This window comes from Notolepis coatsorum (assembly GCF_963971535.1).
Source record: "Notolepis coatsorum genome assembly, chromosome: 5".
Taxonomy (NCBI): domain Eukaryota; kingdom Metazoa; phylum Chordata; class Actinopteri; order Aulopiformes; family Paralepididae; genus Notolepis; species Notolepis coatsorum.
Window position 1 is genome coordinate 134,319,757 of NC_140169.1, and position 17,306 is coordinate 134,337,062.

Below are 17,306 nucleotides of genomic sequence, written 5' to 3' on the forward strand. Positions count from 1 at the left end.
ACCCATACTGGTGTTCACTCAGTATTTTGTATTTGCCAATGAAAAGATCCAGTTGTTTCACAAATAGTTTCTCTAATATTTTTGAAAATTGAGGAAGTAGGGACACTGGTCTATAATTGTCCATTTGATGTTTATCTCCATTTTTATATATTGGTATTACCTTTGCTGGTTTCATATTATTAGGAAAAACACCTCTTTGAAAAGACAGATTGCATATATAGGTCAAAGGTTTTACAATAGACTCAATTACTTCTTTAATAATTACCATGTCAATGGAGTTTATATCAGTTGATGTTTTGTTTTTGAATTTACTTACAATATCAATTATATCAAGTTCATTTACCCCACAAAGGAACATAGAACTGATATTATCAGTAATAAGATTATTAAACATATCTTTTTTTATCATCAGGCACAACAATTTTGCTGGCCAAAGTAGTTCCAATACCCACAAAGTAGTCATTGAAATCTTCAACGATGCTTTTTACATTGTCCACTTTAGCATCTGAGCTATTTAGAAAATAGCTTGGAAATTCAGATTTATAGCCTCTATTCCGAATAATATGATTGATTATTTTCCAGGTCTTTTGTATATTATTTGCACTATCTTCTAACATTTTATTGTAGTTTCCTTCTTCTGTACTCTCATAATGGAAGTCAGTTTGTTCTTATACAGTTTATATTTTTCTTCGCTTTTACTTGTTCTCAGTTGTAAATATTTCTTGTAAAGTAAGTTTTTCTTTTTGCATGCCCTTTGCGTAGCTTTGGTCATCCATGGCTTTCCTATGTATCCTTCACCCAGCTCTTTCTAATATGACAGTGTTTGTTGTATAGCTCTGTGAACGTCAACAAAAAAGCATCATATGCCTGATTTGGATCGTCAACATACACCTCATCCCAGTTGTAGTTTGTAAGGTCCATCTTTAAGGCCTCCATTCATTCTGGTGTCCTAATTCTTACAATTTTACAAGAAGGTTCACTTACTTCAACTGAAAATGTTTCCTTTAAATTATGTAGAATCACAAAAATAGGAAGATGATCACTGATTTCACTTAAGAACAAACCACTTGTTACTTGGCCATGAACATTCGTAAATATGTTATCAATAAGTGTGGCACTATCTTTAGTTATCCTGGGTTTGCTTATAAGGGGCCAGAGACCAAAACTAAACATTGCATTACAGAAGTCTGTTGTTAGTTTATGTTCATTACATTTTAAGAGATCAATATTAAAGTCACCACAAACATTTTTTATTTTTTTTATCACATACCTTCTCAAAAATATCACCTATGGTATTCATAAATTGATCAATGCAAGAACCAGGCGTTCTATATATGCAACTCAAAAATATACTCTTAACTTTAGCAGAGTGAATTTCAATTGTCAAACTCTTCATGATATCATTAACAATTGTAGTATCAATCATTCTACATTGAAAATCATTCTGTACATAAAATGCAACACCACCACCCCTTTTGTTTATCCGGTTTACACAGAAATGTTCATAACCTTCTAACATAAAAATCAGCATCCTTTTCATTTGTTAGCCACGTCTCAGTTATTGCAATGACTTGAAATGTATGGTTTAATGAGTTTAAGTAGTCTTTAATTTGGACAAAGTTTGTATATACTGTAGGCTTCTGCTATTGAAGTGTATGATTGAAAAACCCTCCATATTAAGATTATTGAACAGATTCTCAGAATAATATTCACAATTTGATCTGTAATCATTATAAAGATTTGCCTCAGGGTCAATGTCATTGAATATATTATTGTCATCATCAGACTCATCCGATTCCATCAATATATATGGCAATCATATATGCATAGGTTACATCATTATGATACCCATAGTATGCTAAGATTAGGTGGATGTTGATCATAGGAAATAATAATAATAATGTTTGTGATATACATAATAGCAATACCAGCAGTACCAACAATGCTAATAATAACAGGAATGATAATACTAATGATAGACAATACGTAAGGGATAATGTATAGCTACGAGGTCATTGTCGCAAAATAATTGACCGACACGTAGTTTAAAATACCGAGCCGCTTCGGCGAGGTGTTTTAAACGTCAGTGAAGGTCAATTATTTTGCGACAATGACAGAGTAAAGCTATACATTATCCCGCTTATTACATGGCTAACTTACTAACAATATACCTAATTCATTTGACAAATCGCAGTTGTTCTGTGGCTCTGTCAGCCCAAATAAAGTGATTATTATTATCGCGGGCAGCTGTTCTGGCTCCGCTGACACTCCGCTGTCAGTGCAGCGCTATACATTATCCCGCTTATTACATGGCTAACTTACTAACAATATACCTAATTCATTTGACAAATCGCAGTTGTTCTGTGGCTCTGTCAGCCCAAATAAAGTGATTATTATTATCGCGGGCAGCTGTTCTGGCTCCGCTGACACTCCGCTGTCAGTGCGCGGCAGGTGTGTCTGATTTGCTGCACTGATGTGGGCTTGATTGCCAACAGCTGCGCACTGCGGTCATTATTGAAAAAACAGCGGTCATTATTTTTCAATAGTCGGGGGGCTGTTGACCAATCACAAGCAAGCATTTCGGCGAATGTGAAAACGCCATGTAATAAATAGGCATATATAATAGGTGATAGATATTTGTCATGAGTTCATGATATAATGCCTCATGCAGCATATGGCATAACAACCAATTATATATATATATCAATGGCACTGTAGAGTATATGGGATAATAGAGTCTTGTGATTCCTCATGATGAGATAGAGTGGTACCTTGTTTGTTGTTTTGTCGTTATAGTGTCCTGTATTTGTCCTCATTGGTACTGGTCCATCTCAGAGAGGTCTCTGATGAGCAATATCTTTGCCTCCTCCGGGGAATCTCCATTGAGCTTCATGTACACCTTGCAGTTTGCCGTCCAAGTAGACTTTATCTTCTCTTGCTTTCTCAGTATTCTTGCTGTATTAAACCATGTTGAATTAAAGGTTTATGAATGTCCCATTATAATTCCATTACACCACTGTAATTTAAACAAGCACTATAACTATAATGTCCGATATTATCGGCCTACCGATATTATCGGCCGATATTGGCATTAAAATGTGATATCGGAAATGATCTGTATCGGTTTTCAAAAAAATAATATTTCTTTATTATTATAATTTTTTCGTTTACATTTATTTAACCTTTATTTACCCAGGCAAGCAAGTAAGAACAAATTCTGATTTTATTTATTGTCAAAAGTATGCATAATGTTGTGTTAATTCCACAACAAGAGATATGTAATGTTAATTACCTGAAATTATTCAGTTTTTGGGGGGGGGAAACCCTGCATATATCGGTATCGGTTGATAGCGGTTGATAGCGGTATCGGAAATTAAGAGTTGGACAATATCGGCATATCGGTATCGGTAAAAAAGCCAATATCGAACATCCCTAACTATAACCAATATACGGTACTTGTTGTCAACCCTGTTACTGAGGTGTAAGCTAAGATATAAGATATTCCTTTATTGATCCCCTTGGGGCAATTCGTGTCAACCCTGTTACTTGCATAATATTTTAATATAATAAAAAAAAATGAAAAGATTAATGTAAAATAAACTCTTTTATGTTGTTAAGTGAAAGAGACCAGTAATCCACTCAAATAAATTGGGGTATTATAATTTTGTTTTCATAACTTCTTCTTAAAAAATTAAATGCTGTGAAAGTGTCAATTGGAAATGAGCATATTCATCCGATGTGTTCTAATGCCAACCTTTTCTTTTCAGGAGCAAGGAACACACTGCTTGATTCATAACATTGAGGGCAGAGGTTGACCTCTCTTCACCGGGGCCAAACATTCAACCAGCATAGCTTGGAGGTAAGGCAACAATCAGGGACGTGCACAGGACTTTAGAGGGGCAGGTCCTCAAAGGCTGAAAAGGGCACTATACCTGTGTGTTTTAACCAAGCGTGCGTAGCGCACAAGCCCGATTTTTAAGGGCCCTTTTCGGGCGGGGGGGGCCCCCTTTTTATGCTTTTTGGGGGGTTTTGGTGATCAAATATTGAATATTGAACTATAATAATCAGTGCAGGAGCTCACTTATCCTTGAAAGACATTTTTATCACTGACTTAAAATGCCCATACATCTCCATAAATGTTCAGGTGGGAGGGAATAAGTGCTAACCCTACAGACCCCAAGAAGTGCTGCATATTCTGTATTGTTTAATATAAATACATTTTTTATTCCAATCCCGATTTGTATTTGAGATTCCCAAATCCCATCGGACTTGACTTCTTCGTGTCCCTCAGTGAGTATAATACCAGCATTCAACTGTATGCGCCACAGCGGTTTCTATCATCATCATCATCATCACCACCACCCACGCTATGCATAAAATATATAGGACTGCGGAGAAGCACGCTGAGGAGGCAGTGCAAACTGCAATGGAATATGGGGCATCTCTCTCTCTTTACCTAATATTTTTATTCTATCCTGCCATTTTTCAGTTGGAAGGGCAGTCTATGTGTAACAAATCTTCTCTTTTTTTTTTTTTTTAAGGGCACTTTTTTTATTAGGCTCAAAAAGGCATGGTGCTCAAGCACCCCTTGGACTCTATGTGTGCACGTGCCTGCAACAGTGCTATATATACACCGCATATATACATTATATTTACCACATATATATATATACATATCCATATCTGTCTGAATATACCTGCATTATAATCCTCCTATATACCTATTTATACCGGCATATAACTGTATAATAGCATGTTATAATGCTGTAGTGTACAGTATATACATATATATTTATTCTTACTGTATATATATCTATCGACCTGTCTGTACATAATACTTTTGCATATCTGTAGATAGTAGATACTATATCGATATCTACATATCCCTTATACTCTTACTAGTTACACTGCTGGCCAGTATTCCGACCATGGTCTTTATGCCTGTATCACTCTACATATTGGTTGTATATGTACATATACATACATCTGATTAGCACTACACTGAGTAGTACTAATTTATATATTTTATACCAAGTTTAATCACCTGTACATTTTGTATTACTATTGCACTTTACCGTTACATTTGCACATTGGTTGGATGCCAAACTTATTTTCATTGTACTGTACTTGTGCTGTATAATGACAATACATTTGAATCTAATATAGAAAATAGATACAGTACCAATATTCTCTGTGTGTTCAGTAGAAAGATATCCCAACTGCAAGCTTATAATATCCATATCAACTTCCATTAATTTGTGCTAAACTAGGCTAACTTGCAGCTGGATAGCTTTCTACTGAATGCAGAGGGGAAATTGGTATCCATTTTCTAGTCAGATTCTGGATTTCCCATAATGTTGCAGTGTTTCTTTAACACTTTAACTGCCGGAAGACGCTTTTAGGCGTCCTTCCCCGCCGCGTGTTGCTTTTTAACAGCGGAGGAGTGCAAGAATGTGACAATGTGACCATGTGACCGCGGCAGCGCGAGAGAGCGGCAGTGCGGAAATAGGCTGTCTATTGCCATTCTCTAAGACAAACGCTAACCTTAACCAGCTCCTTAACAGCGCCTAAACTTAACCTTTCTAACCTTAACCAACTCCGAAACAATGCCTAACCTTAACCTTAACCTTAACCATGCCTAACCTTAACCTTAACCATAGAAAGAATATTGCCATTCTCTAAGACAAACTCTAACCTTAACCAGCTCCTTAACAGCACCTAAACTTAACCTTTCTAACCTTAACCAACTCCGAAACAATGCCTAACCTTAACCTTAACCTTAACCATGCCTAACCTTAACCGGCGAAAGAATACACATTAAAAAAAATAAAATAAAAAAAATGTATGGGATTCGAACTTGAAACCAACCCAACGCAACACCGCCGCGGTGCCAGGTGAGCTAAGCTTCGAATGAGAATCATGGCGGTTTACGGCTAAATAATGCCGCAAGCTCTGCCGCTCCGCTCCGCGGCAGAAGCTCTGCCGCTCCGCTCTGCGGTTGCCGCGCCTGCCGCGGGGCGTGTCGCAGCCAATCAGAGAAAACGCGGAAGCATTCGGCGCACTCCTTCGCTGTTAATAAGCAATAGGCTTCCCCGCCATGCTCAAGTTGCCGAAGACGCCGTAACTCGTCTTTGATATCAATATTTCAAAAATCTGTGATCGGAATCATATTTCCTTTCCGGGGCCCTGAGACACAAGTGTGATCTCCTCTCAATCCTCTAGCGGTTCAAGACCGCCATCTGGTGGCCGATCGGCAGATCGAAAAAACGGATGTTACCTTTAACCTGGTAGGACTCACTCCATATGGGGTCCGGGCACTCGCTAGTGTTAGAGAGACTCAGTCTTCACACAGTGAACATCGATCGCTGCAAATAACTCGAAAAAACAACATGATTTGGACGTATATATTATTATACAACCTGGAAATGGACCGGATATTTCTATATCCCATAATAGAAAAATTTCTGTTCCACGCTCATCGCCCAACGGCGCGAGGAAGATACGGTAAGATTCAGCGTTATTTTTCAATGTGTACGATACTAACTGCTATGATGAACATTTGACCCACATTAGATGAATGGTATAACGCTGCCCACGGAATTATAAACGCCCCCTCGGCCATCCGGTCAACATCAGATTACGTGTAGTAACTTCCAGAAGTCCGTCCAGTTGGATTTTTTTATATCGCGCCGATTGCCATCAAACTGTATTTCATCATCAATATAATGCATTTGGGGCTATAGATCACGTTCTGGAGAAAGCTGCAGAAAGAGATGAAAACATACTTATACATTAGACCATACTTTAGTATGAATATGTGAATGAAAAAGTTTAACGTTGCTTCACCCTGAACAATACATATAGGACATTGAATGGGCCCTAATAATGGCAATTTAGCAATAGAATTTAAAAAGTTATAGCCCTGCAAAGAAGGGGAATTTCTCCATAGACAAATAGAGCCGACAACCTATGGTATATCATGAATTTAGCCTTAGGCAATCAAAGTGTTAATATCAGTGAAACATTTGTTGTATTTTTGTCTGTGCATTTGATTTGAAATGAAACAAAGACTGAGGCTCAAGTGGCGACTTTAACATTTATTCTGACAATATTTACATCCTTATCAAGTGAACTGTGTAGGAATTGTAGTTTTTATATATGGTTCCATTTTAGGGGACCAAAAGTAATTGTACAAAAAAATTTACATCTTTAATAAAGTGTATAGTATATTTGAAAAGTGTAAAGTGGACTCCATCAGCATACTCGAACACAGCTGACTTTATTTTGTCCAGTACCTAAGGATCCAAATGACCAGAGATGCAATTTCAGTGACTTTTGTTCATTATGGTTTGTAGTTCCAAAACAATATTTTTTTTTTAACTCTTTTTTTGAAAATGGGCACAGGTTTCAGCTTTCTTTATTGAGAGCTCATCCTTTGGGCACAAATGTGTTCTTAATGGATGTCAATAGGGAAATTGGGACATGAAAAAGCCACTGAAATTGCACCTGTACTTTCACTTACAATGACAGGATTCAAATATATGTTTTGAATATAAAAACACGGAAATTAAAATTTCAGGAATCTGAATGATTTTATTGCAAATGTCCAGCAACGCACGTATTAAAACAATAAGTACAAGAATATAAATGACATGGATCATAGGCAAGTTTTCTAAGAGTTCATTTACACTTTAGTCAACCTCCTCAATGGTTGGTCCCTGGGTGTTGGCTGAGCTGGCTGAGCTGGCTCGTGCCTGATCTCCAAACCCCCCTGCAGGCATTCCTCCCTGATACAACTTGGTGATGATGGGGTTGCACACTTTCTCCAGCTCTTTCAGTTGATGTTGGTACTCCTTTTTTTCAGCCAACTGGTTGCTCTCCAGCCAGGCTATGGCCTGATCACACTTGTCAATAACCGTCTTCTGGTCCTCCTTACTGATTTTCCCCTTCATGTTCTCATCCTCCACGCTGATCTTCATGTTGAAGGCGTAGGATTCCACAGAGTTCTTGCCGGCGATCTTCTCTCTCTGCGACTCATCCTCGGCTTTGTATTTGTCTGCATCCTGCACCATCCTCTCAATCTCTTCTTTGCTGAGCCTGCCCTTATCATTGGTGATGGTGATTTTGTTTTCTTTGCCGGTGCTCTGGTCCGCCGCGGACACGTTCAAAATGCCGTTGGCGTCGATGTCAAAGGTGACCTCAATCTGAGGAACCCCTCTCGGAGCGGGTGGGATTCCTGATAGTTCAAACTTGCCCAGCACATTGTTGTCCTTGGTCATAGCTCTTTCCCCTTCGCACACCTGGATTAGAACCCCGGGCTGGTTGTCAGAGCAGGTGGTGAAGGTCTGGGTTTGTTTAGTGGGGATGGTCGTGTTGCGCTTAATGAGGGCCGTCATGACTCCTCCAGCGGTCTCAATACCGAGGGACAGAGGAGCCACGTCCAGCAGCAGCAGGTCCTGGACGTTGGCAGAGGTGTCGCCGGTGAGAATAGCAGCCTGGACGGCAGCACCATAGGCCACCGCTTCATCTGGGTTGATGCTCTTGTTCAGCTCCCTGCTGTGGAATAGATCCTGCAGGAGTTTCTGGACTTTGGGAATTCGGGTTGAGCCTCCAACCAGGACAATGTCATGGATCTGTGCCTTGTCCATCTTGGCATCCCTCAGAGATTTCTCCACAGGTTCTAATGTTCCCCTGAAGAGGTCAGAGCACATCTCCTCAAAGCGAGCCCTAGTGATGGAAGTGTAGAAGTCCATGCCCTCAAACAGAGAATCAATCTCAATGCTGGCCTGGGTGCTGGAGGACAAGGTCCTCTTGGCCCTCTCACAAGCTGTGCGCAGCCTTCTCAAGGCTCTCTTGTTTTGGCTGATGTCCTTCTTGTTTTTCCTCTTAAATTCCGCCACAAAGTGGTTAACCATGCGGTTGTCAAAGTCCTCTCCACCCAGGTGGGTGTCTCCAGCTGTGGCCTTCACCTCAAAGATACCGTCCTCAATCGTCAGAATGGACACATCAAATGTCCCCCCGCCCAGGTCAAATATCAGGACATTGCGTTCTCCTGAATTGCCTTTGTCCATACCATAAGCGATGGCAGCTGCTGTTGGCTCATTGATTATTCTCAGTACATTCAGCCCTGCAATTACGCCGGCGTCCTTAGTGGCCTGCCTCTGGGAGTCATTGAAGTAAGCTGGAACAGTGACGACCGCTTTGGACACCTTCTGCCCAAGGTAGGCTTCCGCAATCTCTTTCATCTTTACCAGGACCATGGAAGAGATCTCCTCAGGGTAGAAGGATTTGTTCTCCCCCTTGTATTCCACCTCAACTTTGGGCTTTCCTCCATCACTCACCACCTTAAAGGGCCAATGCTTCATGTCGGACTGCACCACGGGGTCGTCAATCTTTCGGCCAATCAGTCGCTTGGCATCAAACACAGTGTTGATGGGGTTCATGGCCACCTGGTTTTTGGCCGCATCTCCAATGAGCCTCTCAGTGTCTGTAAAGGCCACATAGCTGGGGGTCGTCCTGTTGCCCTGGTCGTTGGCAATTATTTCTACTTTTCCATGCTGGAAAACTCCCACGCAGGAGTAGGTGGTGCCCAGGTCAATACCAATAGCCACACCTTTAGCTGCAGACATCTTGGTTGTTCACAGTTTGGTGCCTAGAAATAAAGGGCGAGGATTAAAACCTGATACACAGTTGGTCATTACATAATCCTGTTAAGAGCATAAATGTTTGATGAATAGAAATAGGGACATATTTTATTTTACATTTTGTCTGGTGATGTCTGTAGACATCTGTATAATGTATAACAGTCATGTGAACTGAACTGCTAGGACACGTAGCTTTTCCCTTGCCAGTCATTTGTATTCCGATTACATTTGATTCTATGGTATTTTTCTCTCGTTGTCTTGTAATTAATTTCCCCTCAGGGTTAATAAAGTTTTTTAATGTAAATGAAACAAACTAATAGCCTTCTATTGGTCATCCCTGTATTCTCCGGTAATTATACAGGCGGTCAAAGATGTCGGCTAGATATGCCAGCCATTCATTATCAGCACGTTGCCAATGCGCGACCCCCCCCCCCCCCCGTGAATACAGCTCTACATCATAATGGCGAACAAAATGACGTAATAATTAACTGCGTTTTGGTCAAGAATAAATACATACTAAATTTGTACTAATAATGTAACTACGCCAAAAGCAACAAACTAGGTAGACAAAGGACATAAAATAGTCGCAATTTTCATTCGTCTTTCTCTACTCATAAATTCGATTTTGTCCTTAATCCACGACTAGGTTCGGTTCTAGTTAGAGGCTACAGACAAAATCAACAGGAGCAAACTGCATTTTCAGATACAATTATTCATACCGGTACTTACTGTAGTAGAAATGTGAAAAGGAGAAGAAATGTCGTCTCTGCTGATTCAATATTAACATTCAGTATTCAAGTAGAACAGCTAGCTAGCCGTTGTGGACACTCACAGCAAAACGGTCAGCAAGGCACCTTGGTTGAGAAATGCAGGCTTCAGTCTGTGTTGTTTAGTCTATCTGTTCAGTCCTGTTCAAAGATGCACAATGAGATTGTGAGAGAATTGTTGAATATATATAGAACACAAATGTTCTAGAATGTTCTATTATGACATCATACTGTGACATCACAAATGTTCTAGAATTTTTCTATTATGACATACTGTGACATCACAAATGTTCTAGAATGTTCTATTATGACATAATACTGTGCCATCACAAATGTTCTAGAATGTGCTATTATGACATCATACTGTGACATCACAAATGTTTTAGAATGTGCTATTATGACATCATACTGTGACATCACAAATGTTCTAGAATGTTCTATTATGACATCATACTGTGGCATCACAAATGTTCTAGAATGTTCTATTATGACATCATACTGTGACATCACAACGGAACATGTTTGAGTCCCATTTGAATAATATAAATAATGTTTGGTAAGGCTGTCCCCGAAGCCAGTTTTTGGGATTCAAACTTCATCAGGGTTCTTCGAACGGACGTTCGAACCTTGGTTTTTAATTAAAAAATTAAAATTAAAAAAAGAAAATGTATATATATATTTTTTTATATATATCCTCAAACTAAATCCTCAATTTGAATAAAGTGATTCAAACTTCGTCAGGGTTTTTCGAATGGACGTTCGAACCTTCGTTTTTAATAAAAAAATTAAAATAAAAAAATGTATTCTCATTAATAAATTTTTTTTCTTTTCTTTTATATCCTCAAACTAAATCCTTAATTTGAATAAAGTGATTAATCTGATTAAATTAGTCTTTTTTCTTTTATTAAATCAACTTTTCCAGCCCCTTGTCAACTGTCAAATGATGTCAACTGTCAACCTGAATTAACATTCAGTATTCAATATGGTCTGATATTAACATTCAGTATTCAATATGGTCTGATATTAACATTCAGTATTCAATATGGTCTGATTCAATATTAACATTCAGTATTCAATATTGTCTGATTCGATATTAACATTCAGTATTCAAGTAGAACAGCTAGCTAGCCGTTGTGGACACTCACCTTTCCACAGCTAAACGGTCAGCAAGGCACCTTGGTTGAGAAATGCAGGCTTCAGTCTGTGTTGTTTAGTCTATCTGTTCAGTCCTGTTCAGTCCTGTTCAAAGATGCAGAATGAGATCTTGAGAATTGTTGAATATATATATATAGAACACAAATGTTCTAGAATGTTCTATTATGACATCATACTGTGACATCACAAATGTTCTAGAATGTTCTATTATGACATCATACCGTGACATCACAAATGTTCTAGAATGTGCTATTATGACATCATACTGTGACATCACAAATGTCCTAGAATGTTCTATTATGACATCATACTGTGACATCACAAATGTTCTAGAATGTTCTTAGAATGTGCTATTATGACATCATACTGTGACATCACAAATGTTCTAGAATGTTCTATTATGACATCATACTGTGGCATCACAAATGTTCTAGAATGTTCTTAGAATGTGCTATTATGACATCATACCGTGACATCACAAATGTTCTAGAATGTGCTATTATGACATCATACTGTGACATCACAAATGTCCTAGAATGTTCTATTATGACATCATACTGTGACATCACAAATGTTCTAGAATGTTCTATTATGACATCATACTGTGACACACAAATGTTCTAGAATGTTCTGCCATTCATTCCTTATGGACCAAAATGTCCTGTTTAAAGTCGATTTGTAGCCAAACGGTGTGGTGAAACTTTCCAAAAAGTAATAGCAACTTGAGTTGGAGCAAGCTTGTCGTTTTGATACCTTACACTTGTGTGTGGTGTGAAAGTTCTGGCAGGAGTTACTGGACAAAAATCGGCGGAATAAATAATAAATAAATAGTATAGATTACAATAGTGTGGGTCACCCACACTAATTAATTGCGTTTTGGTCAAGAATAAATACATACTAAATTTGTAATAATAATGTAACTATGCCACAAAATCATCCAATGTTTTTTTCTCTCCAAAAGCAACAAACTAGGTAGACAAAGGACATAAAATAGTTGCAAGTCTTTCTCTACTCATAAATTCGATTTTGTCCTTAATCCACGACTAGGTTTGGTTCTAGTTAGAGGCTACAGACAAAATCAACAGGAGCAAACTGCAATTCCAGATACAATTATTCATAAAGGGTAGCTTACTTACTTACTTACTTACTTACTTAGGCCTTTAAATTCCCAAAGGAACATAGGCCATCGACGAAGCTCCTCCATCCTCTTCGGTCTTGTGCCCTCAGCTCCAGATCTTGCCAGGACAGCCCTTCTTTCTTCATCTCCTGTTCTGTGGTTCTTCTCCAGGTGGTTTTCGGTCTGCCTCTCTTCCTCCTGCCCTGTGGGTTCCATGTCAGTGCCCGCTTTGTGATTGATTTCTTTCTTCTGAGTGTGTGACCTATCCACTTCCACTTACTCCTCCGGATTTGAATTTCTATTGTGTCCTGTTTGGTGAGTTCCCACAGGTTGGCGTTAGAGATGGTGTTGGGCCAGTATATTCCCAGGAGGCGTCTGAGGCACCGGTTGGTGAAGGTCTGTAGCTTGTTGAGTATAGTGGTGGTAGTTTTCCAGGATTCTGAGCCATATAGTAGAGTGGTCTTTACGTTTGAGTTGAAGATCTGTAGCTTGGTCTTGAGTGACAGGTTTTTTGCCTTCCAGATAATGTTTAGCATGTTGAATGATGTCCTTGCCTTTCCAATCCTGGCTTGGACATCGTCTTCCGTACCCCCTTCCACAGAAATTATGGTTCCAAGGTAAGTGAAGCTGTTTACATCCTCTAATGGGTTTTGTTCCATGGTTATGGGTGTGTTGTTCTTGCTGTTGATACGCATTACTTTGGTTTTGGATGAGTTTATTTTGAGCCCGAGCAGAGAAGCAGTTTCTTCCAGTTTTCCCGATTTTTCCTGCATCTGTTGATGTGTGTGAGCCAGTAGTGCCAGGTCATCAGCAAAATCCAGATCTTCCAGCTGCTCTGTCAAGCTCCATTGTATGCCAGTTTTTCTGTAGCTGGTTGTTTCTTTCATCACCCAGTCTATGCAGAGGAGGAAAAGAAAGGGTGAGAGCAGGCACCCCTGCCGCACACCAGTCAGGACCTCGAAAGCTTCCGATATACATCCTTCATGGAGGACTTGACATCTCATCCCTTGGTAGGTGTTCCTTACAATGTTGATGATCTTTGCTGGGATCCCATAGTGGGCCATCAGTTTCCACAGCATTTCCCTATCCACGCTGTCAAAGGCTTTCTCAAAATCTATGAAATTCACATAGACAGAAGAGTTCCATTCAATAGACTGTTCAATGATAATCCTAAGGGTGGCGATTTGGTCTCCACAGGATCGGTTGTTCCTGAAGCCAGCCTGGTTTTCCCTCAGTTTCTCATCGACCCACTTCTGGAGCCTTTCCAGCAGGAAGTGGTTGAGCACCTTCCCCGGTGTTGAAAGGAGCATTTTTTTTTATTGGATTTTATTGAATTTTAATGGATTTTTAACATGGAATTGTACTGCCAGTTGAAAAGGTCTGTTTTATTTAATCTGCTTTAAAAACAGTGGACTACTTATACTGTTTTTGGGAACTTTTCTGAAATTGTGCTCTTGCTTGTTAGCAGTAGCCTAGCCTAGCTGGCTCTGTTAGCAATTAGCCAAGAGCTGGAAGACCTGCAGTAGCTTAGCTGGCTCTGCTAGTCCTGCTATCAATCCAGTCCAGAGTTGGAAGAATAATCTCCTGTTTACCTGCCCATCACAACCATCTTACTGCTGCAGTGTGGCTCGTCTATAGCCTAGATCTGCAGCAGAGGCTTATTGCCTGAGAGATATATTTTTTACTTTGGCCTGACTTGGGCCTCCAGCCTGCTACACCTGGGCCTCCAGCTCTACTGGGCCACTAGCTGCACCTGGGCCTCCAGCTATACTGGGCCTCCAGCTATACTGGGCCTCCAGCTATACTGGGCCTCCAGCTCTACTGGGCCTCCAGCTCTACCGGGCCTCCAGCTCTACTGGGCCTCCAGCCTGCTCTACTGGGCCTCCAGCCTGCTCTACTGGGCCTCCAGCCTGCTCTACCTGGGCCTCCAGCTCTACCGGGCCTCCAGCTCTACCTGGGCCTCCAGCTCTACCGGGCCTCCAGCTCTACCGGGCCTCCAGCTCCACTTAGCCTCCAGCTCTACTGGGCCTCCATCACCACCTGAGGACCTCCAGCTCCACTAGGCCTCCAGCCTGCTCTGCCTGAGCCTACAGCTCCAGGATGACATCGGGCGCCGGTCCCCCACTGGAGTGTTCCACTACTGGCTGTTGCCAGATCGCCAAGCAGTTGGAGGATTTGCTGGAGCGGGTCTCCCTCCTCACCACCATCCATCTGGATGAGCAGAGACATCGGGAGACCATCCTGTCGGCTGACCTGAGAGAAGCACCCGCGCGCCCCCCCGTTTGGCTGGATCTTCTAGGGAGAGCCTATACAGGAAGCAGGGAGCCAAGCCCAAGCTCTACAGCTCCACTCCTACTCACCCCCCTCCCCAGGCCTGGTCTAAAGTGCGGTCGAGGCGTAAGAGGCGAACCTGGGACTCTCGTCTTAGCCCTCCACCCCATGAGTCTCTCTCACTCTCCAACAGATTCAACATCCTGGAGAGTGTGGAGCTTGACCACCGGACACCAGGGGCCAAGAGGCAACGTCCGGGGTCAGGCTCACCCACTCCTACGGCTAGGAGCTGTCTGGGCCCCCCACCACAGGAGCGGGAGGAGGATCTGCCAGCTACTCCTAGCATTTCTAGGCGCCCTGGTTTCCCGGTCTTCACCCCCAGACCGAAACCGACCTCCTCTCCCGGGGCGTGGGAGCAGGTGTTGCAGCAGACTGGTCATGCAGGAATGTCCTTCACTGCTGCTCCTGGTACCACGCCTGTAGCCGACACGCAGGAGGCCGGGATGGGTCCCCTGCCTCACTCTCTGAAGGATCCCCCTCGCCAGCCGCGCCCCCCTCCCACTCGGAATGGTAAACCTCTACATAGACCCACAAGGCATGGTGAGCCCTGCACCGCTCCCCCCCCCCTCCCTCTGTGCTTGTCATTGGGACTTCAATGGTGCGTCATTTGGCTGTCCCGAGGGCCAGAACCTACTGCCTCCCAGGAGCCAGGGTCTCGGACATCAAGGCAGCACTCCCTTCACTCATTAAGGACCATCCTCAGGCATCATCCATCATCATCCACTCCGGGTCTAATGACATTAGGTATCAACAGTCTGAGTTATTGAGGGAGGACTTTAGGGCCCTGATCTCCACAGTCCAGTCATCTAATAAATCCTGCATTATCTCTGGTCCCTATATAGATAATTTCTATGTTTTCTGGAGACGTCCGGAGCTCTTTGCTAGGGATGGCCTTCATCCCAACTGGAATGGAGCCCGGCTGCTCTCCATGGGTATGGACATGGCTCTAAGATCCGCAGTGAGTGGGAGTAGGGAACTGGTCCGAAAACATAGAACAGTGGATGTGGCCTGAAATGGGGTGAGTCCGATCCATCTCATAGTTCCTTGTGTCCATGTTTTTAAAGCCACTCCCAGGGATCAGGCGGATCAAAGCCCTATTGATGGACCTACTCCTAAAAATATCTCTGTTGTATGTGATGGTTTGTCGCGTGGTAGGCGCAGTTATGTAGAAGAGAGGGGTGTGGTCAGGAGTAACCTGGTGGATCTTAAAAATGAGAGATATGTACACCCCTTGTCTCAGGTTTCTGTTCCCATAACCTCTGTACCTAATGATACAGTCTCTGCCATAGTTAGTCTGAACAGCCCATCTGCCTTCAAGGATAGGAAAGGGCTTGGCCTAATCCATTTAAACATACAAAGCCTCCTTCAACAACATAAGTTAGACCATCTGAACATTTTAGTATCTCAGGCTGATCCTGATGTTCTGGTTTTATCGGAAACCTGGTTAAAAAAATCTGACAATGACTCATCTGCAGCTTTACAGCACTATAATTTATATAGAAGCGACAGAGCTGGCAGAGGGGGTGGTGTTGCAATGTATGTAAAATCCTGTTTGTCTGTTTCAGTATTGAATACCATCACAGTTCCAAAGTGTTTCGAATTATTTGTGCTGAAGGTTGATTTGGGGCCTTGTAACTCTTTAGTTTTGATTGGTGTCTATAGGCCTCCCAAAGCTGAGGCTAGTGCTACTGATAAAATTATGGATATACTGTCATTATATTCTAATTCAGAGATGCTAGTGCTGGGTGATTTTAACTTGGACTGGCGAAATGCTGCTTCTAGTTACCTGAAGGAGGTGAGTGGTAACCTCTGCCTTACTCAGTTGATTACTGAGAGCACTAGACCAAACCCTAAAGATCATGCTAAATCCACTCTCATTGACTTGATATTTTCTAACAGATGTGACAGGATCTCTGCTAGTGGTGTTTTTGATTTAGGCATTAGTGATCATTGTCCTACGGTCTGTGTTAGATCCACAAAGCTGCTGAAATCAAGACCGCGTATTGTTCAAAGGAGAAATCTTAAAATCTTTAACCCCCAAACCTTTTTGGAGGACATTGCTACTAATAATAGTCTATGTTTAGCAGGGTCTGATAATGTGCAAACTGCACTGGATTCTTTTATAAAGACATTTAATTGCTTTGTAGATAAACATGCTCCTTATAAAAGGACTAGGATTAAGGATAGGGTGGCACCGTGGTTCTCAAGTGAGCTGTCAGCATTATTTTCTGAGCGGAACTCTGCATGGTCACGTGCTAGACGCACTGGGGATACGCAAGACTGGCTTTCCTT

At 41.5% G+C, this 17,306-nt stretch overlaps 2 protein-coding genes across 2 annotated transcripts in view; both read right to left on the minus strand.

The window, feature by feature from the left end:
• Positions 1-17,306, minus strand: part of LOC311228362 (apolipoprotein B-100-like) — a gene marked incomplete at both ends in the record, with an annotated part of 121,068 nt that overhangs the window by 74,169 nt on the left and 29,593 nt on the right. The window lies entirely within an intron of this gene.
• LOC311229289 (heat shock 70 kDa protein-like) lies at positions 7,692-9,646 on the minus strand (the record flags this gene model as incomplete). The annotated part of the gene is made up of 1 exon (XM_084315362.1): positions 7,692-9,646. The coding sequence occupies exon 1, from the start codon at positions 9,627-9,629 to the stop codon at positions 7,692-7,694; it is 1,938 nt and encodes a 645-aa protein (XP_084171488.1). The 5' UTR covers positions 9,630-9,646.